We start from the raw sequence: 16260 nt of genomic DNA, 5'->3' as shown, positions 1-16260 counted from the left end.
ATGCGGGAGTCTGTCTGACTGCCTCCCCGTTTCCAACTTCAGAAAAATACAAAAAAAAAAAAAAAAAAGAGGAGGTGTCAAAATGTAACTGAGGACTAAGACTTTTATTGCTAAATGTTTCTTACTGAACAGTAGAGTAAAATGTAAAATTTAGTCTGTCTCATGTTCCCCCTACCCCTCACCATATTTTTAAAAATTGATTTTTAGAGAGAGAGGGAGACAGAGACACAGAGAAACATCGATTTGTTGTTCCACCTATTCATGCTGTCATTGGTTGATTTTTGTATTTGCCCTGACCAGGGATCAAATCTGAAACCTCTGCATCTCAGGATGACGCTCTAACCAACTGAGCTACCCAGCAAGGGCTGTCTCATGTTTTTATTGCCAAAGTTTGGAAATCCATGATCTACTAGAACTTCCAGAATTCTCCCTGTATACCTTGGCAGTAACACAACACCCATTTCAAATCCCTTTCTCAGGTTGAACTAAGAAATATTAAAAATTATCAAGGAATAAAACACTGCTTATTAAAATCTCAAAAGTATGAACAAAGTTTAAGGACTTATAAATCAACATAATTTAAATAAAGATAAACTATGTCAAATACTAAAAGCAAAGTCAAAATGCAAAAATGATAGCCTTGAAAAATATATTTGAAACCTATCTGACAGCTAATTGCTTTATTAAGAACTACAATGAAGAAAAAGTACAAAATCACAATAGAGTAAAAGAACAAAGGATATGCATATAAAGTTAGAGTAAATAAAAGAGAAATAGCTCTTAAACTTATAAAAACATGTTCAATTTCACTAAAATTAAGTACATTAAGAACTATAACACCTGGGCCCTGGCCGGTTGGCTCAGTGGTGGTCTGCCTGGCGTGTGATGTCCCGGGTTTGATCCCCGGTCAGGGCACACAGGAGAAGCGGCTATCTGCTTCTCCACCCTTCCCCCTTCACTTCTCTCTCTCTCTTCCTCTCTCTCCCTCTCACTCACTCTCCTCCTCTCCTCCTGCAGCCATGGCTCAATTAGAGCGAGTTGGCCCCGAGTGCTGAGGATGGCTCCATGGTCTCCATCTCAGGTGCCAAGAGCTTGATTGCTGAGCTGATGAGCAATGGAGCAGGGCCCCAGATGGGCAGAGCACCTCCCCCTAGTGGGCTTGCCAGGTAGACCCTGGTGGGGGTGCATTCGGGAGTCTGTCTGTCTCCCCTCCTCTCACTAATATTAAAAAAACAAAAACAAAACAAAACTATACCACCTGACCTGTGGTGGCACAGTGATTAAAGCATTAAACTGGAACTCTGAGGCTGTCAGTTTGAAACCCTAGGCGTGCTTGGTCAAGGCACATATGGGAGTGGATGCTTCCTGCTCCTCCCCCCTTCTCTCTCTAAAATGAATACATTTTAAAAAAATCTAAAATAAAAAAATAAAAACTATACCAATTTTCACTATCATGTTGACCAATACTACCCGTTAGTTTGATAACACACTGAATTTGTAAACTTGTGGAGTAAAAAACACACATGTTCTTGCTGGTAGCATAAACTGACACAACTAGAATTAGACAAATCTACCACATTAGAAATACATATACCCTTTGATTTAGTGACATTTTTAGGAATTTATACTTGTGAAATAATAGATGCACAATTTCTCACTGCAGTATTGTTTTTTAATACTGCAAGATGACTAACAACATAAAATGCCCACCAACAAGGTACTGGTTACTACATCATGGTGCATTCATCACTATAACAGACTATCATGCAGCTGTAAAAAGAAACAGAAGCCCTGGCCATACGGCTCCGTTGGTTCAAGCATCCTCCCGATATATAGGGGTTGTGGATTCAATCCTGAGTCAGGGCACATGCAGGAAGGAGCAGGTGGATGTTTCTGTCTGTCTATCTTTCTCTCCCTTCCTTTCTCTCTAAAACCAATAAAAAATTGAAAATAAATAAATAAAAAGAAAAAAGAAACATTTGTGTAGAAAATAATTCATATTGCTATTGATTTGAAGAACTCCTTTAAACAATAATAGCCCTGGCTGGATAGCTCGGTTGGTTAAAGCATCGTCCCCAAGCATAGAGGTTGCCGGTTTGATTCCCAGTGAGGGCACATACAGGAACAGATGTTCCTGTCTCCTGTTCTCTCCATTCCTCTAAAATAAAAATAAATAATAAATAAGTAAAAGATTAAGTAATAATATATTTGTTGAGGAAGCTAGGATCAAGGCAAATGGGGAACAAGGATAGTTATCTGTTTCACTATATAACTTTTTATAGTTTTCAAAGCTTAAACTATATGGCAGCGGTTCTCAACCTGTGGGTTGCGACCCTGGTGGGGGTCGAACGAACAAAACACAGGGGTCACCTAAAGCCATCGGAAAATACATATTTATTATACATTTTTAAATAAAATATGTATTTCCGCTGCTATATGGCCATACAATGTATTTTAAAAATTAAAGAATGAGAAATTGGTTGAAGGAAAGGAAAAATAAAAGCCAACAAGCTGGTTAAATGAACAAATCACTACAGTCATCCAGACCACAGAAATGTAGAAGGGGATAAAGAAGTTTAGTAATACTGGGAAATGTAAAATCAAAGCACCCTAGAATTACTCAGAATGCTACACCAACAAACTTAACTTCTTTTGATAGGTAACACACCATTTTTAAAACAAAAAAAGACAGAAGCCATCCTGACATTTCTTGAATATTCATTGCTCTGAACTAGGTCTGCCAAACAAAAGGACTCTTGTATCTAATCACCAAGTCAGAGGCACAGAGAAGGTGCTGGAGACAAACACAGTGCCATTTCACACGACCAAGTCTATGAACCTTCCTTTAAGAATGTGTGTTGTTTTCTCATATGCTCTCAAATACAGGTACCTTTCTGATTATATCTGTACTGGATTACAGGAATGAACTAGCAGGTAGAGCTATTTTAAAACAACGTTCTCAGGAAAGTAATTAACTACCCTTTGAGGTTATGCAAGATAGACTTACTTTATAAGAGTGAGGTTTGTAAGTGATGTAATTAAAAGTAAAAGTCCTGGACCTAGACGGTAGGCTCAGTGGATAGAGCTTCAGTCCAGTGTCTGTACATCCTGGGTTCGATTCTTGGTCACAGCTCACAAGAGAAGTGACCCTGCTTTTCTATGTGAACTGAACTAATAGGTAACAAAATAATAGATAAGTACCTTTAAAAATTTATTGATTTTAGAGAGAGGAAGGGGGAGAGAGAGAGAGAAAGCGAGAGAGAGAGAATAGAGAGAAACAGAGAGTGCGAGACCGGAACATTAATCTGTTCCTATATGTGCCCTGACCAGGGATCAAACCAGCAACCTCTGTGTTTCCAGACGATGCTCTCACCAACTGAACTATCCAGGCAGGGCAAAAGAAGTATAGGGGGTCCTCGGTTATGACAGTCCTGACATATGACATATGTTTCCAGTTACAACGCTCACTCTCATGGAAAGGGGCTGTCTGCTGAGAACCTCATTCAGCTGGAGAAGCAGCTGATTGAAAAGGAAGAGAGAAACTCCAGAATCCAAGAGATTTACTACCAAGGTCTGGCAGAAGGTTTTTCTGTGGTAGAAGATGGGACGGCAAAATTTCAGGCTGAGGACCCCAGCGATGACAGATTCAGTAAGGTCTACAGAGCTGCTATGGATGCCTTGCAATGCTACAGGCAGATTTTTGAAGAGAAGAAGTCATCTACCTTCCAGACTAGCCTGGAACAATTCTTTAGAAGGTAGAGAGGCCTGCATCAGATCCTGTACCCTCTACATCAGCTGCTTCTCAAGATGAAACACCTGTAGTGCAGGTAGGATCATCTCCAGTGTCTCCTGCATGTTCCTTAGGCAATCCTGATTCACCTGACCCAGTATCTCCAATACCTTCTGCAGGTTCTCCTGCCTCTCCAGCTTCCTCCTCCCGATAGGTCACTCTCTCCCACCTTGCAATGCCCCCTCCAGTGTGCAAGCCAACCACAGGAATAAAGGTAAGAAATTCTTTTTTAAATTCATTTTTTCTGTTACTACAGGTACAGTATACAGTGTGTTCGTAAAGTCATGGTGCACTTTTGACCAGTCACAGGAAAGCAACAAAAGACGATAGAAATGTGAAATCTGCACCAAATTAAAGGAAAACTCTCCCAGTTTCATACCTATTCAGTGCAGTTTGATGTGGGCTCACGCACAGATTTTTTAAGGCTCCTTAGGTAGCTATTCTGTATAGCCTCTACAGACTCGTCACTGACTGATGGCCTACCAGAACGGGGTTTCTCCACCAAACTGCCGGTTTCCTTCAACTGCTTATCCCACCGAGTAATGTTATTCCTATGTGGTGGCGCTTCGTTATAAACACACCGATATTCACGTTGTACTTTGGTCATGGATTCGAATTTAGCGAGCCACAGAACACACTGAACTTTCCTCTGTACCATCCACATCTCGACTGACATGGCCTTGGGCTACTCCGCTGTATACACGGTGTTACGTCATCATCTGCGCATGCGCACATGCTGCCACATCATCCTACAGAAACTAGGAGGGTTTTCCTTTTATTTGGTGCAGATTTCACATTTCTATTGTCTTTTGTTGCTTTCCTGTGATTGGTCAAAAGTCATTGGTCACCATGACTTTACAGACACACTGTATTTATGTCCTTTTCTTTTTCCTGTGGCTTAGCCGTGTTTTTATGTTCTAGATTATGATTTTACAACTGTGTTAGGATAGGTAAGTGACTTAGGCCAGGGTGTGTTTCCACTTACACGAAAATTCTGGTTACATCACTGTCGTAGGAATGGAACTGTGTTGTAACCTGAGGACCCCTGTACCTTTTTATAAAAGTACTCAAAGTAATAAATGAAAAAGCAATGACAAATTTAGGATAGCTGCATTTTGCAAACCTCAACAAATGAACTGACAGAGGCATGAAGGCATCAGTGGCGGTTCACTCCACAAAAGAGACAACCAGACACTGTGTGCTTCCCATACTCTTTCCGAAGAAGTACAAACTGAGGTCAGTCATGCCTCTGAGCCTAATGACCAATCTGCAGGCAACACAGAGCAGAGGGACATGCTAAACTGTCCCATAAAAATGCAATCAGAAAAATCCTGACTGTGAGAAACTCTACAGATAAATAGCTCAAGTTCTTCAATAGAAAAAATTTTAAAGAAAGGGATGGTACAGAATTTACAGATTTAAAAGAACCATCAAATAAAAGAACTGTAGTGTTTATTCCTTTCCTCTTGTCTCTCTTCATCCAGCTCTCTATTTCCATCACTCTGTCACCAATAAACAAACAAACAAACAAACAAACTACGGTGTCTAGAAATGTACGTTTGGACAATGAAATTATTTTAATAAAAGAAGGAAGCCCTGGCCAGGTACTCAGTTGGTTAGAGCACTGTCCCCATACACCAAAGTTGTAGGTTTGATCCCTGCTCAGGGCACATACAAAAATCAACCAATGAGTGCATAAGTAAGTGGAAAAACAAATTAATGTTTCTCTCTTTCTCTCCCCCTTCCTCTCTTTCTAAAAAAATATAAAATTAAATAAATAAATAAATAAATAATTACTATAAAAATCAGAATACTGATAATTAATAGTAGGAGGAGGGCCTTTTGAGTCAGACATATGGAAGTGGTTCCTGAATAAGGTGGTCAAGTTCTATTCTTGACCTATTACAAATGAGTTTGCTATTTAAGAAATGTAGTCAGTCATAGAGGAAGGGAGAAAGAAAAACACTGATTTGTTGTTCCACTTATTTATGCAGGCACTCGATTCCTTTTTTTTTTTTCTTTTTTTACAGAGACAGAGAGAGAGTCAGAGAGAGGAATAGATAGGGACAGACAGACATGAACGGAGAGATGAGAAGCATCAATCATTAGTTTTTCGTTGCGCATTGTGACATCTTAGTTGTTCATTGATTGCTTTCTCATATGTGCCTTGACCATGGGGCTATAGCAGAGCAAGTGACCCCTTGCTCGAGCCAGCGACCTTGGGTCCAAGCTGGTGAGCTTTGCTCAAACCAGATGAGCCCGCCCTCAAGCTGGCAACCTCGGGGTCTTGAACCTGGATCCTCCATGTCCCAGTCCGATGCTCTATCCACTGCACCACCGCCTGGTCAGGCTTAATATAAGGGAAAGTTTATTTAGAAAGTCAGACGTTGAAGAAATGGGCATTAAGAGACAAGTTAGAGAGGCAAGAAAAGGGGAGCTTAGGAGAAGAAGAGAAACGCTCCTGGTGCAGGAGGAACGGTGTGGTCACACTCTCGGAGGGAGAGCGCTGGTTGATTCCTGCATGTGACCTGATGGGATCGAACCCGCCTCCTTGGCCTAATGGGATAATGCTCTAACCAACTGAGCTATCCAGCCAGGGTCTAAAATGAAGAATTTTTAAAAGTAAAACATAGTAATGCTTTTTTAAAAATTTGCAATTCTTTTTAAAATTTTGAATCATTATGATGTATTATAAAATTACACATCTGAAACCTATATAATTTTATTAATGTCACCTCACTAAATTCAATAAAAAATTTTGACTAATTAAACACAATCAACTTTTCCCCTAAGGTTAAACAGAAATTAAAAATACTTACTCCACAATATTCAAGCATGTGAATAATTTCTTCATAAACTGTCTGCGTATAATACTGCTTTTCCAGCTCCCTCCAATTAATCGATTTACTCAGCACACCCTGAAATAATAAACTAAATTAAGATCAAATTGCACCATAAACCATTTTATCCCCAATTTTTATTATTATTACTCTGCAGAAAAGAGTTAACAGTAGGCTTGAGATTTCCTTTCTTTAGAAAGGCCTGCTTATTAAGTTGTCCCTTGAGTAGAGTCTGGGAACTTGACTAGTGAACAGTTCTTTATCCTGATAAAACTTCCTAAATGATAAAGTGGGCCTTTGTACCTAAACTGATTGTACAGACAATGTAGTTGCTGCTGAACACTTGCTTTCCTGCTGGACTTCTGGTCCATACAAGGCAGAGGCGCCTAAATGGCTGACCCCTGATAAAAACCCTGGACTACTGGGCTCAAGCAAGCTGCACTGATGCACTACACTTTGCAAAGACTGTCACAAGTCATGGCTGGAGGAGTCAAACACATCAGGGAGATGCACTGAAAGCTTGTGCCTGGCATCCTCTGCACTCGGGGCTTCTCCCTTTGCTGACTTTGTACTGCACCCTTTTGCTGTAATGAGTCTTAGTCATGGGTACCACCACCACATGAGTCCTGTGATTCCTTCCAGTGAGTCACCAAACCTGAGGGTGGATTTGGGAGCCCCCAAAACAACTGCCTGTGAGCATATACACCTATCTAAATATTACTTGCAATGAAATTACCGTAGTAAAGACGCCAGACGCTGTGGACCATGACAGACATGGAATCAGTGGCATGGGCTTAGGCCAGTTGGACACGGCTAAGGAAGCCATCTGTAAGATGTTAATATAGCCAGTCAGAGAGCGTCTGTTTCAACTTTCTATTTATGAAAATAAAAACATTTAATATTAACAAGCACTTTGTTGGGGTGGTGAACACACAGTACAATATACAGATGATGTATTATAGAATTGTACACCTGAAGCCTATATAACTTTATTAACCAATGTCCCCCCAATAAACTCAATAGTAAAAAACAAATTAGAAAAACAAGCAATGTGGGTAGTAGTTGGTGAGATAAGACAGGAATACAAAGTCTCTAAATACTCATGAGAATTCTAGCAACCTTTTCAAACTTCTAAAAGTCATAAATTCAACAGCAACATATAACTTCCCCCTTTGAAAGCAATAAAGTATATCAGAAAATTTTAAGCAACCTCAAGCCACTTCCCAGAGAGCTGCTTTCCACGGGACAAACAGGAGCAGACAGGCTGAACATACATGCTGTGCAGCGGGCTGGGCCCACTCATGACCGGAGGAACTCACTCAGGCACGGTGAAATCACAACTGTAAAGTCTCAGACCCTTGAAATGGACTCAGAGAGGTCAAGAATTTGGTAAGCTACAGAGATGAATATATAACTGATATAAAATAATGTCATAGGTATGTTTAGAGAGGGGAAGGTTGATTTTTGGTTAGAGGAACCAGAGGCAGCTTCAGGAAAAATAAAAGATGGTGTTTTGTCTTTCACATAAAGTAGACAGTAGGACCACAGGCCAGATGGCGAGGAAGCTGAGGCCCATACGGACCTCAGCTCGGCCGACCACTAGTGCTCATGCGGCCACTGGGTCTGGGAGAGAGGCAGGGCTGAAGAGATTGGTCAGGGTCAGGGTAGAGGTCCCTTTGTTCTGTACAAAATGCGGAATTAATAAAGAGGCCTGAGCACAGGATGGACATTGTCAAAGAAGTAATTCAAGGGAGCTAAAACGACAGTCATTTAACAACAGAAAGAAAAACTACAATAAGGAAAGAAGTGGCAATCCTGAAACTGAAAAGTATAATAAATAAAAGAGCCATTAGTGCAGTTCAACAGATTTGAAGAGAGGGAGGAAAAGCAGTAGGGAGAGAAGCTGAAGGCAGGTCGGCTGAGATGACCCAATCTGAGAGAAAGTAAGATGGAGATGGACACAGCGCAGAGACCTGTGGGTACTATTAAGTATAACAACACATGCAAAGCGGGAGACCCTGAAGGAGAGGAGCAGCGAGTAAGACAGTACGGAATAACGCTACTATTTGAATAAATAATGGCCAAAAAAATCCCTAAATTTGATGAACAACATTAATCTACACATTCAAGAAGCTCAACCAACTCCAAGTAACAAACTCAAAGTGCTTCACACCTAGAGGCCTCGTAAACTTAAAAGCCAAGAGAAAGAGAGAATCTTGAAAGCAGAAAGACAGAAAAATAACCCATCACGTACAAGAACTTCAATAGGCTGATGTTTCAACAGCTGATGACCCACTGGAAAGAAAGGAGGCTGTAAGGCACTGGGATGACATATTAAAGTGCTGTCAGAGCCTGACTAGTGGTGGCGCGTGGACAGAGCATCAACCTGGTCCCAGGTCACCATCGCTGAGGTCCCAGGTTCAAAACCCCAAGGTCACTAGCTTGAGTGAAGGCTCACAGACATGATCCATTGTCGCTGGCTTGAGCCCAAGATCACCAGCTGAGCAAGGGGTCACTAGCATGGTTTGAGCCCCTGGTCAAGGCACCTACGAGAAGCAATCAATGAACAACTAAAGCGATGCAATTCTGAGTAGATGCTGCTCAGCTCTCTCCCTTCCAATCTCTCTCTCTCATTAAACAAGTTAAAATAAATAAATAAAGTGCTGCAAGAAAAAGACTGTCAACTATGAGAAGAGAAAAAAAAGATAGTAGTTTATAGGACTGATTAGAGGATGAGATTTGAGGTAGGAAAACCAGGTAAGAGGCAGCAGTCCAGGTGAAATGAAAAGGCCCCAACCTATTTCAACGGAAACACTACTAGGTAGGACAACAAATCCTTTTTTACCCTTCGGTTTCACTGTGTAGTAGTTTTGAATTCGAGTAAGTTCTTCAAGGTAATTTTATCAGCTTCACTCTTTGGTAACTGGTTTGAATAAGTTTTTGAACTTAATTTTGTAATTCAAAGGACTTACAGCAAATGATGTATTTTTTAATATGCTGAATGACTAATATGTCAGTTAATGAACCAGAGTATATTTCTGGTCCTCACCAAGTCTGCGCAGCAAACAGACTGCTAAATAAGAACAGTGAGATGAGTCCGACCGGGAGACCAAGTGCAGTTGGATACGGCTGGGAGGCAGGGAGCGCTTCTCCTAGTCAGTAAGCTCTAGACTGGAACTGGAGAGCACGCTGTTACTCAGCTAGGTGAAAGGGCATGGAGGGGCACCAGAAGGATGCCCGCACCTGGCATTGTTATAGCTGGGGCAACAGCAAGTCTTTGGTAGATTTTTAGTACAGAGCAGAGAGCAGATTGAGGAAGATCACTTGCGTGTGGAGAAAAACTCTTAAGGAAAAGATTAAAAGAAAAGAGTACAGACAGGGAAACCAATTAGGAAGCCATTTTAGCACACTCTGGAGCACAAAGTAAAATAGGATGGTGGTGCTGCAGATAGCAATGAGATAAATAAAAAAGTATTTTTCAAATTAGCTATTTTCACTAATATAAGACATTATACTTGAAACCTGTGATAAGTTTTGTAATGATTTTTTTTTTTTTTTTTTTTTTAGGGGAGAAGAGGGGAGATAGTAAGACACACTCCTGTATGCATCCTGATTGGGATCCACCTGATAACCCCGCCTGGGGCCAATGCTCGAGTACCACGCTATTTTTAGCATCTGAGGCTGATGCCCTCAGACCAACCAAGCTATCCTCAGCTCCTGGGGCCACACTTGAAACAGTTGAGCCACTGGCTGCAGGAGGGGAAGAGGGAGGAAAAGAGGAGTGAGAGGGGTGGGAGAAGCAGATGGTCACTTCTCCTGTGTGCCCTGACTGGGACCTGAACCTGGGACATCCATGCATTGGGCTGATGTTCTACTCACTGATCCACCCACTAGGGTATGTAATCAACTTTTAATAAAATATGAAATCCAATACCTGAGATATAACTGTGGTGTTAGTACAATCAATGTCTACATAAATCATACAAAACCATAAATCATTACTTTATAATTAGAACAAAAGTTTAGAATATTTCTGCTTTCACAATAACTAAAATTAATTCTATACATAAAGTGAACTTTTAAAATAACTAGATTTCCTAGATCTTATAAACATAATCACCAGTAATTACGAGTTGAAACGAAAGGCTTACGTGTCCTCCCATGGATATTCCGGTCATTCCTAGAGGTCCATAGCCCTCCCTCTCCAGCCAGTGCAAGAGCGCTGCAGATTCTAAAACAAGAGCTCCTCCCATCACAAAGAGGTCGGACACGTTTTTTAAGCTGGATCTTCTAGCCTCACAAAACAAAAAAGACAATTATTTATTTTATGTATTTACATTAATAGAAAGTTTTTTGTGTTAGAGAGAAAGAGGGAGACGGAGAGAGAAAAACTGATTTGTTGAGAGAAAAAGAGAGAGAAAGAGAGAAATACTGAAAGGGGGAGGGGGTCAGAGGGAGGGGGAGGGAGAGAGAGAGAAAGAAGGAAAGAGAGAGAGAAGCATTAATTTATTATTCCACTTAGTTGTGCACTTATTGCTCACTTCCCATACGTGCCCTGACTAGAAATCAAACAACACCTTAGTGTTTCTGGACAGCTCTCTAGCTGACTGAGCTAACTGGCCAGGGCCTCAAGTATTTCTTGAATGAATCAAAACTAAACACAATATAGATTAGGAAAATGCAAAAAGAATTGCCTCTGAAGTCCATCATTTTAAAAGACCAGGAAGAAAAAGTTTATCTTCAGATTACCTATATTCTGTATTGCAAGAAGAGTGTTCATTTCACAAAGTAAATGTACTTTAAATATACTTTTCCTTTTAAAAAGGAAAATGTCTGATCATTTCTTCAGTTAAAGTTTCACAAATAAAGTATATCTGCAGTTAGCCTATTAAAATATTTATTTTTATCAGACATTTAAAATATAAAAAGCCTAAAGTAAAGAATTTAAGTTAACATTCCTACTATAGTTTTATAACAGAACTTCCTCCCAATAACATGTAAAGATTCAACTTAGAAATGGTTACCCAAAGACTACCAAAAATTTTAATACTGCTGAAAATTCAGCATAAAGAGTACAAATATAAAGTGACATATACTTACATTTGGTCCTTGGGTTTCCTGCAGCCATTTATGAAGGTGGGTCAAAGAGAAAGTTTTAAAATAAGTAAATATACTCTGTGTATCGAAACACATTAACTTAAAATAGTTCAAGTTGAAGACAATATTGAAATAACTATTTTCTAGTTATCTCAAATATGCTGTTTAGAAGTTCTCAGGTTTTTTCAAATTAATCGTTTTGCTTTTTTAAAAAGTTTTATTGAAAGATTATCATATCCACACAATTTACCCATTTGAATTGTACGATTTAATGTTTTTAGTATGTTCACTGGGTTGTGCAACCTTCAATGTAAGTTTATTGTTCTTTTTAAAATTTATATATTTATTATAGGAAACACAAAGAAAATACAAAAAGTCTTATTAGAAAAGAACTACTTTATCTATAGACAACTGTATTAATGTCTCGGGGTATTTCTTTCCAGTATTTATTTTTATAGTTTAATAAATTTGTTTTTAGTTTTTTGCATACCTATGTCATTATAGTTTTATATTATAACTACTGATGTACATTGCTGTAAACTTTTTAATAATAACTGTTAAAATTTACTGAACACTTATTATGTACCAAGCAATGCTGATAGTATTAACTATTTAAAACTCTGAGTAACTTAAAAGGTAATCCCATTACCAATAAAACAAATGGATGTACTCAAAGGTTAAGTAACAGGTCCAAGGTCACACAGGTAGTAAGCAGTAGAGCAATAAACATTACACAATGAGTTGTATAATATTCCAATATTATCAGGCAGTTTTCTCAACCATATGACTACTGTTGGACATTCAAGCTATTTCTAATGTTTTACTATCATAAATAAAGCTATACAGATCTTTTCTTTTTTCTAACTTTTTCTCTTTTCTTAGTATTGAGTTGGGGAATAAGTTCGTAGCGTTTTTATATTTTATTTTATCAATACAACGATTTGTTTGCTGTTTGGCAAAGGGTAAGTATTCATTCGATAAAACTCTTTCTGCTCTACAAAACTATGTTAATTGTATTTTTGAGTTATTTAATTTTTTATTAGTTTTGAGGCTTAGAAATGGAATACCCAGGAGGCAAAAATCAACATTTTCGACACCTGCTCTTCTTTGCTTTTCATCGAGGTCAAAAAGCTGCCGAAGCAGCCCGGGACATTTGCGACGTGTATGGAGAAGGTGTCATAGGCGAGTCTACAGCACGGAAATGGTTTGCAAAGTTCAAAAATGGCGACTTTGACATCGATGACATGTGCCGCAGCGGAAGGCCTTCTGAATTCGATGAAGAACTGGGAAATGCTCGAAAAGAATGCCACAGTCAACAAGGAGCTCTACATTGCCCAGCTACACTGCGTGAATGAGGCTATTCGACTGAAAAGACCTGATCGACATGGTCAAACCATACTCCTTCACGACAACGCCAGGCCCCACGTTGCACAAGTCGTCAAAGCCGCACTCCAAGAGCTTGAATGGGAGGTCCTTCAGCATCTGCCGTATTCTCCGGACGTTGCACCAACCGATTACCATCTTTTCCGCTCCCTGTCAAACCATATGAAGGGCGTTACCTTCGATAACAAAGAGGTCCTTAAAAACTGGCTCAACAACTTCTTTGACACCAGACCAGGCGATTTTTGGCGGAACGGCGTCAACAAATTGGTCGAGAGGTGGGAAGAGGTTGTAAACAACAACGGCGAATATATAATTGATTAACTTATTGATATAATTATTGTTTTTTTGTTTAAATAAAAGTCTTCGGTAAAAACGCTACGAACTTATTCCCCAACCCAATATTTTATCCTTAAAATAAACTTCCCAGAATGAAAATCACTCTGTCAAGGGATGTGAAATTTTTTAAGGCCATTGATACAATACGGTAAAAATGCTTTCCCAATGGGCTGAGCTGACTCAGTCATCAGTAATGACAGTGCCCATTTCACAACAGCCTGGGTAGTACTGTGTTTTGTTTTTTAAATATTTGTTAATTGTTGCTTTAACATTGTGTTTCTCTCATTACCAGCAATGTTGAACATTTCTTTATATCTGGGCATCACTTTCGTTTCTTCTTCTGGGCATAGGCTGACATCATCTTGAAAATTAAGTTAAGAACTATTCTAAACCTTAACTGATACTTAAATGTAAAGCATTTAAAACATGAGGAGTTCCTCAATAGCAAACATTGACTTGCTAATATTAAAATGGAAACAGAAGAACAATTTATTTTTATTAAACAATGGAAGCACCATTCATAGTTTGGTCTTTTAAGACATGAAGAAAATTTTCACTTCATTCTTGCTCAAGTATTTACTGAACTGATGTCTAAATTAGACAATAGAAAAGCTGGCTACTATTTCTCATTCCTTTTGATGACTATATCTGTAAATAAGTAAGAGAAATATTTTTAGGTATCACAAAAGGATATAATAGGGGTTTTCTAACAACAAAGAAGCCATCCGAGCCTCTTTAATCATAGGACGGGCCATGAGTGTTCGTCGTCTCCAGTAATACTAAGGAAAGAGAAGATGACACAGTTAAAGAGCACAACAAACACATCTGTTAAGGGCAGTATGTTGAAAAGTTAGGGATTTGATGTTATAATTCTCACATGATCTCCTGTTCCAGCAAGATGAATGCACACAGGTCTATACTTGCTGTTCCACTCTCTAGGCACTATAAATTGGAACCTATTTAAAATAAAGCAAATCAGTAAATTATCTTTTTTTTTTTTTTTTGTACTTTTCTGAAGTTGGAAACAGGGATGCAGTCAGACTGACTCCCGCATGCGCCCAACCGGGATCCACCCGGCATGCCCACCAGGGGGCGATGCTCTGCCGTAATCAGAGCCATTCTAGCGCCTGAGGCAGAGGCCACAGTGCCATCCTCAGCGCCCGAGCAAACTTTGCTCCAATGGAGCCTCGGCCTCGGCTGCGAGGGGGGAAGAGAGAGACAGAGAGGAAGGAGAGGGGGAGGAGTGGAGAAGCAGATGGGTGCTTCTCCTGTGTGCCCTGGCTGGGAATCGAACCCGGGACTCCTGCACGCCAGGCCGATGCTCTACCACTGAGCCAACCGGCCAGGGCCAGTAAATTATCTTTAAAAGGGTGTCTTCTGTTTTGTTTTTTAATTTTTAATTTTCCAAGTGAGAGGAAGGGAGACAGAGAGAAACTCCTGCATGCTCCCCAACCGGGATCCACCTCACAACTCCCACCTGAGGCCGATGTTCTACCCATCTGGGGCCATACTAGCAACTGAGCTATTTTTAGTGCCTGAGGTAGAGGCTCCATGGAGCCATCCTCAGCGTCCCAGCTGATGCACTCAAATCAATCAAGCCATGACAGTAGGAGGTGAAGATAGAGAGAGAGAGAGAAGTGGAAAGGGGAGGGGTGAAGAAGCAGATGGCTGCTTCTTCTGTGTGCCCTGACCAGGAATCAAACCAGGACATCCACACGCCAGAATGATGCTCTACCAGTCAACCAAACAGGGCCTAAAAGGGTGCCTTTTTGTTGTTGTTGTTTTCTGTGTGTGTGTGTGAGAGAGAGAGAGAGAGAGAGAGAGGCAGGAAGGGAGAGAAATGAGAAGCATCAACTCATAGTTGCATCACTTTAGTTGTTCATTGATTGTTTTCATATGCGCCTTTACAGGGGTCGGGGGAGCTCAAGCCGAACCAGTGACCCCTTGCTCCAGCCAGCAACCTTGGGGTCACGTCAGTCATCCCATGCTCAAGCCAGCGACCCTGCCCTCAGCGGGGGACCTGAGGGTCTCAAACCTGGGACTTCAGACTCCCAGGTCAATGCTCTATCCACTGTAACACCACTACCAGTCAGGCGTTGTTTTTATCTCTTTTTCTTGGTATGTATAGCTAAAAGTTTGTCTCCTTTGTTTATCTCTTTAAAAAAACAGCTCTTAGTTTCACTGATCTTTGCTATTGTCTTTATAGTCTTTATTTATTTCTACTGAGATCTATGCTATTTCCTTCTTTCTACTAACTTTGGGTTTAGTTTATTCTTCTTTTTCTAATTCCTTGAGGTATAAACATAAGTTGTTTGAAATATTTTGTTTTTCTTGATGTAGGTGTTTATCCTTATAACCTTTGCTCTTAGAACTGCTTTTGCTGCATCCCATAAGCTTTGATACGTTGTATTTCCATTTTCATTCTGTCTTAAGGTATTTTTTTCAAGATTTTTAAAATTTATTCTTTGACTCACTGGCTGTTTAGTAGCATGTTAACTGCCACATACTTGTAAATTTTTTAGTTTTCTTCTTGTAACTGACTTCCAGTTTCATACCAATGTGATGAACAAATATTCTTAATATGATTTCAATCTTCTTAAATTTATTGAGGGTTGTTTTGTGGCCTCACATGATCTACTCTGGAGAATTATCCTTGTGCACATGAAAAGAATGTATGTTCTTCTCTGTTGGATACAATGCACGTATTCTTTAAATGTCTGTTAAGTCTATCTGGCTAAAATGTAGTCTGAGTCAATGTTTGCTTATTGATTTTTCTGTCTGAATGTTCTATCCATTCTTGAAAGTGGAGTACTG

General features: G+C 39.8%; 1 protein-coding gene across 3 annotated transcripts in view; it reads right to left on the bottom strand.

Annotated features, from left to right (window-relative positions):
- The window catches only part of ABHD18 (abhydrolase domain containing 18), a 38296-nt gene that overhangs the window by 8844 nt on the left and 13192 nt on the right, over positions 1–16260 (bottom strand). The window contains exons 6-12 of one of the 3 annotated variants that reach the window (XM_066385094.1): positions 14324–14402; positions 14131–14225; positions 13246–13248; positions 11731–11748; positions 10782–10920; positions 7367–7456; positions 6610–6708 (exon numbers count right to left, since the gene is read on the bottom strand). In XM_066385094.1, coding sequence (XP_066241191.1) covers positions 6610–6708; positions 7367–7456; positions 10782–10920; positions 11731–11748; positions 13246–13248; positions 14131–14225; positions 14324–14402 — 523 coding nt within the window. Of the gene's footprint in view, positions 1–6609; positions 6709–7366; positions 7457–10781; positions 10926–11730; positions 11749–13245; positions 13249–13735; positions 13809–14130; positions 14226–14323; positions 14403–16260 lie in introns of those variants that run through there. The other 2 variants (XM_066385090.1, XM_066385085.1) reach the window with 2 other exon arrangements.

The sequence above is a fragment of the Saccopteryx leptura genome, chromosome 1 (genome assembly GCF_036850995.1).
Source record: "Saccopteryx leptura isolate mSacLep1 chromosome 1, mSacLep1_pri_phased_curated, whole genome shotgun sequence".
NCBI lineage: Eukaryota > Metazoa > Chordata > Mammalia > Chiroptera > Emballonuridae > Saccopteryx > Saccopteryx leptura.
Note: the sequence above shows the minus strand (reverse complement) of the source record. Positions and strands in the feature narration are given on the sequence as shown.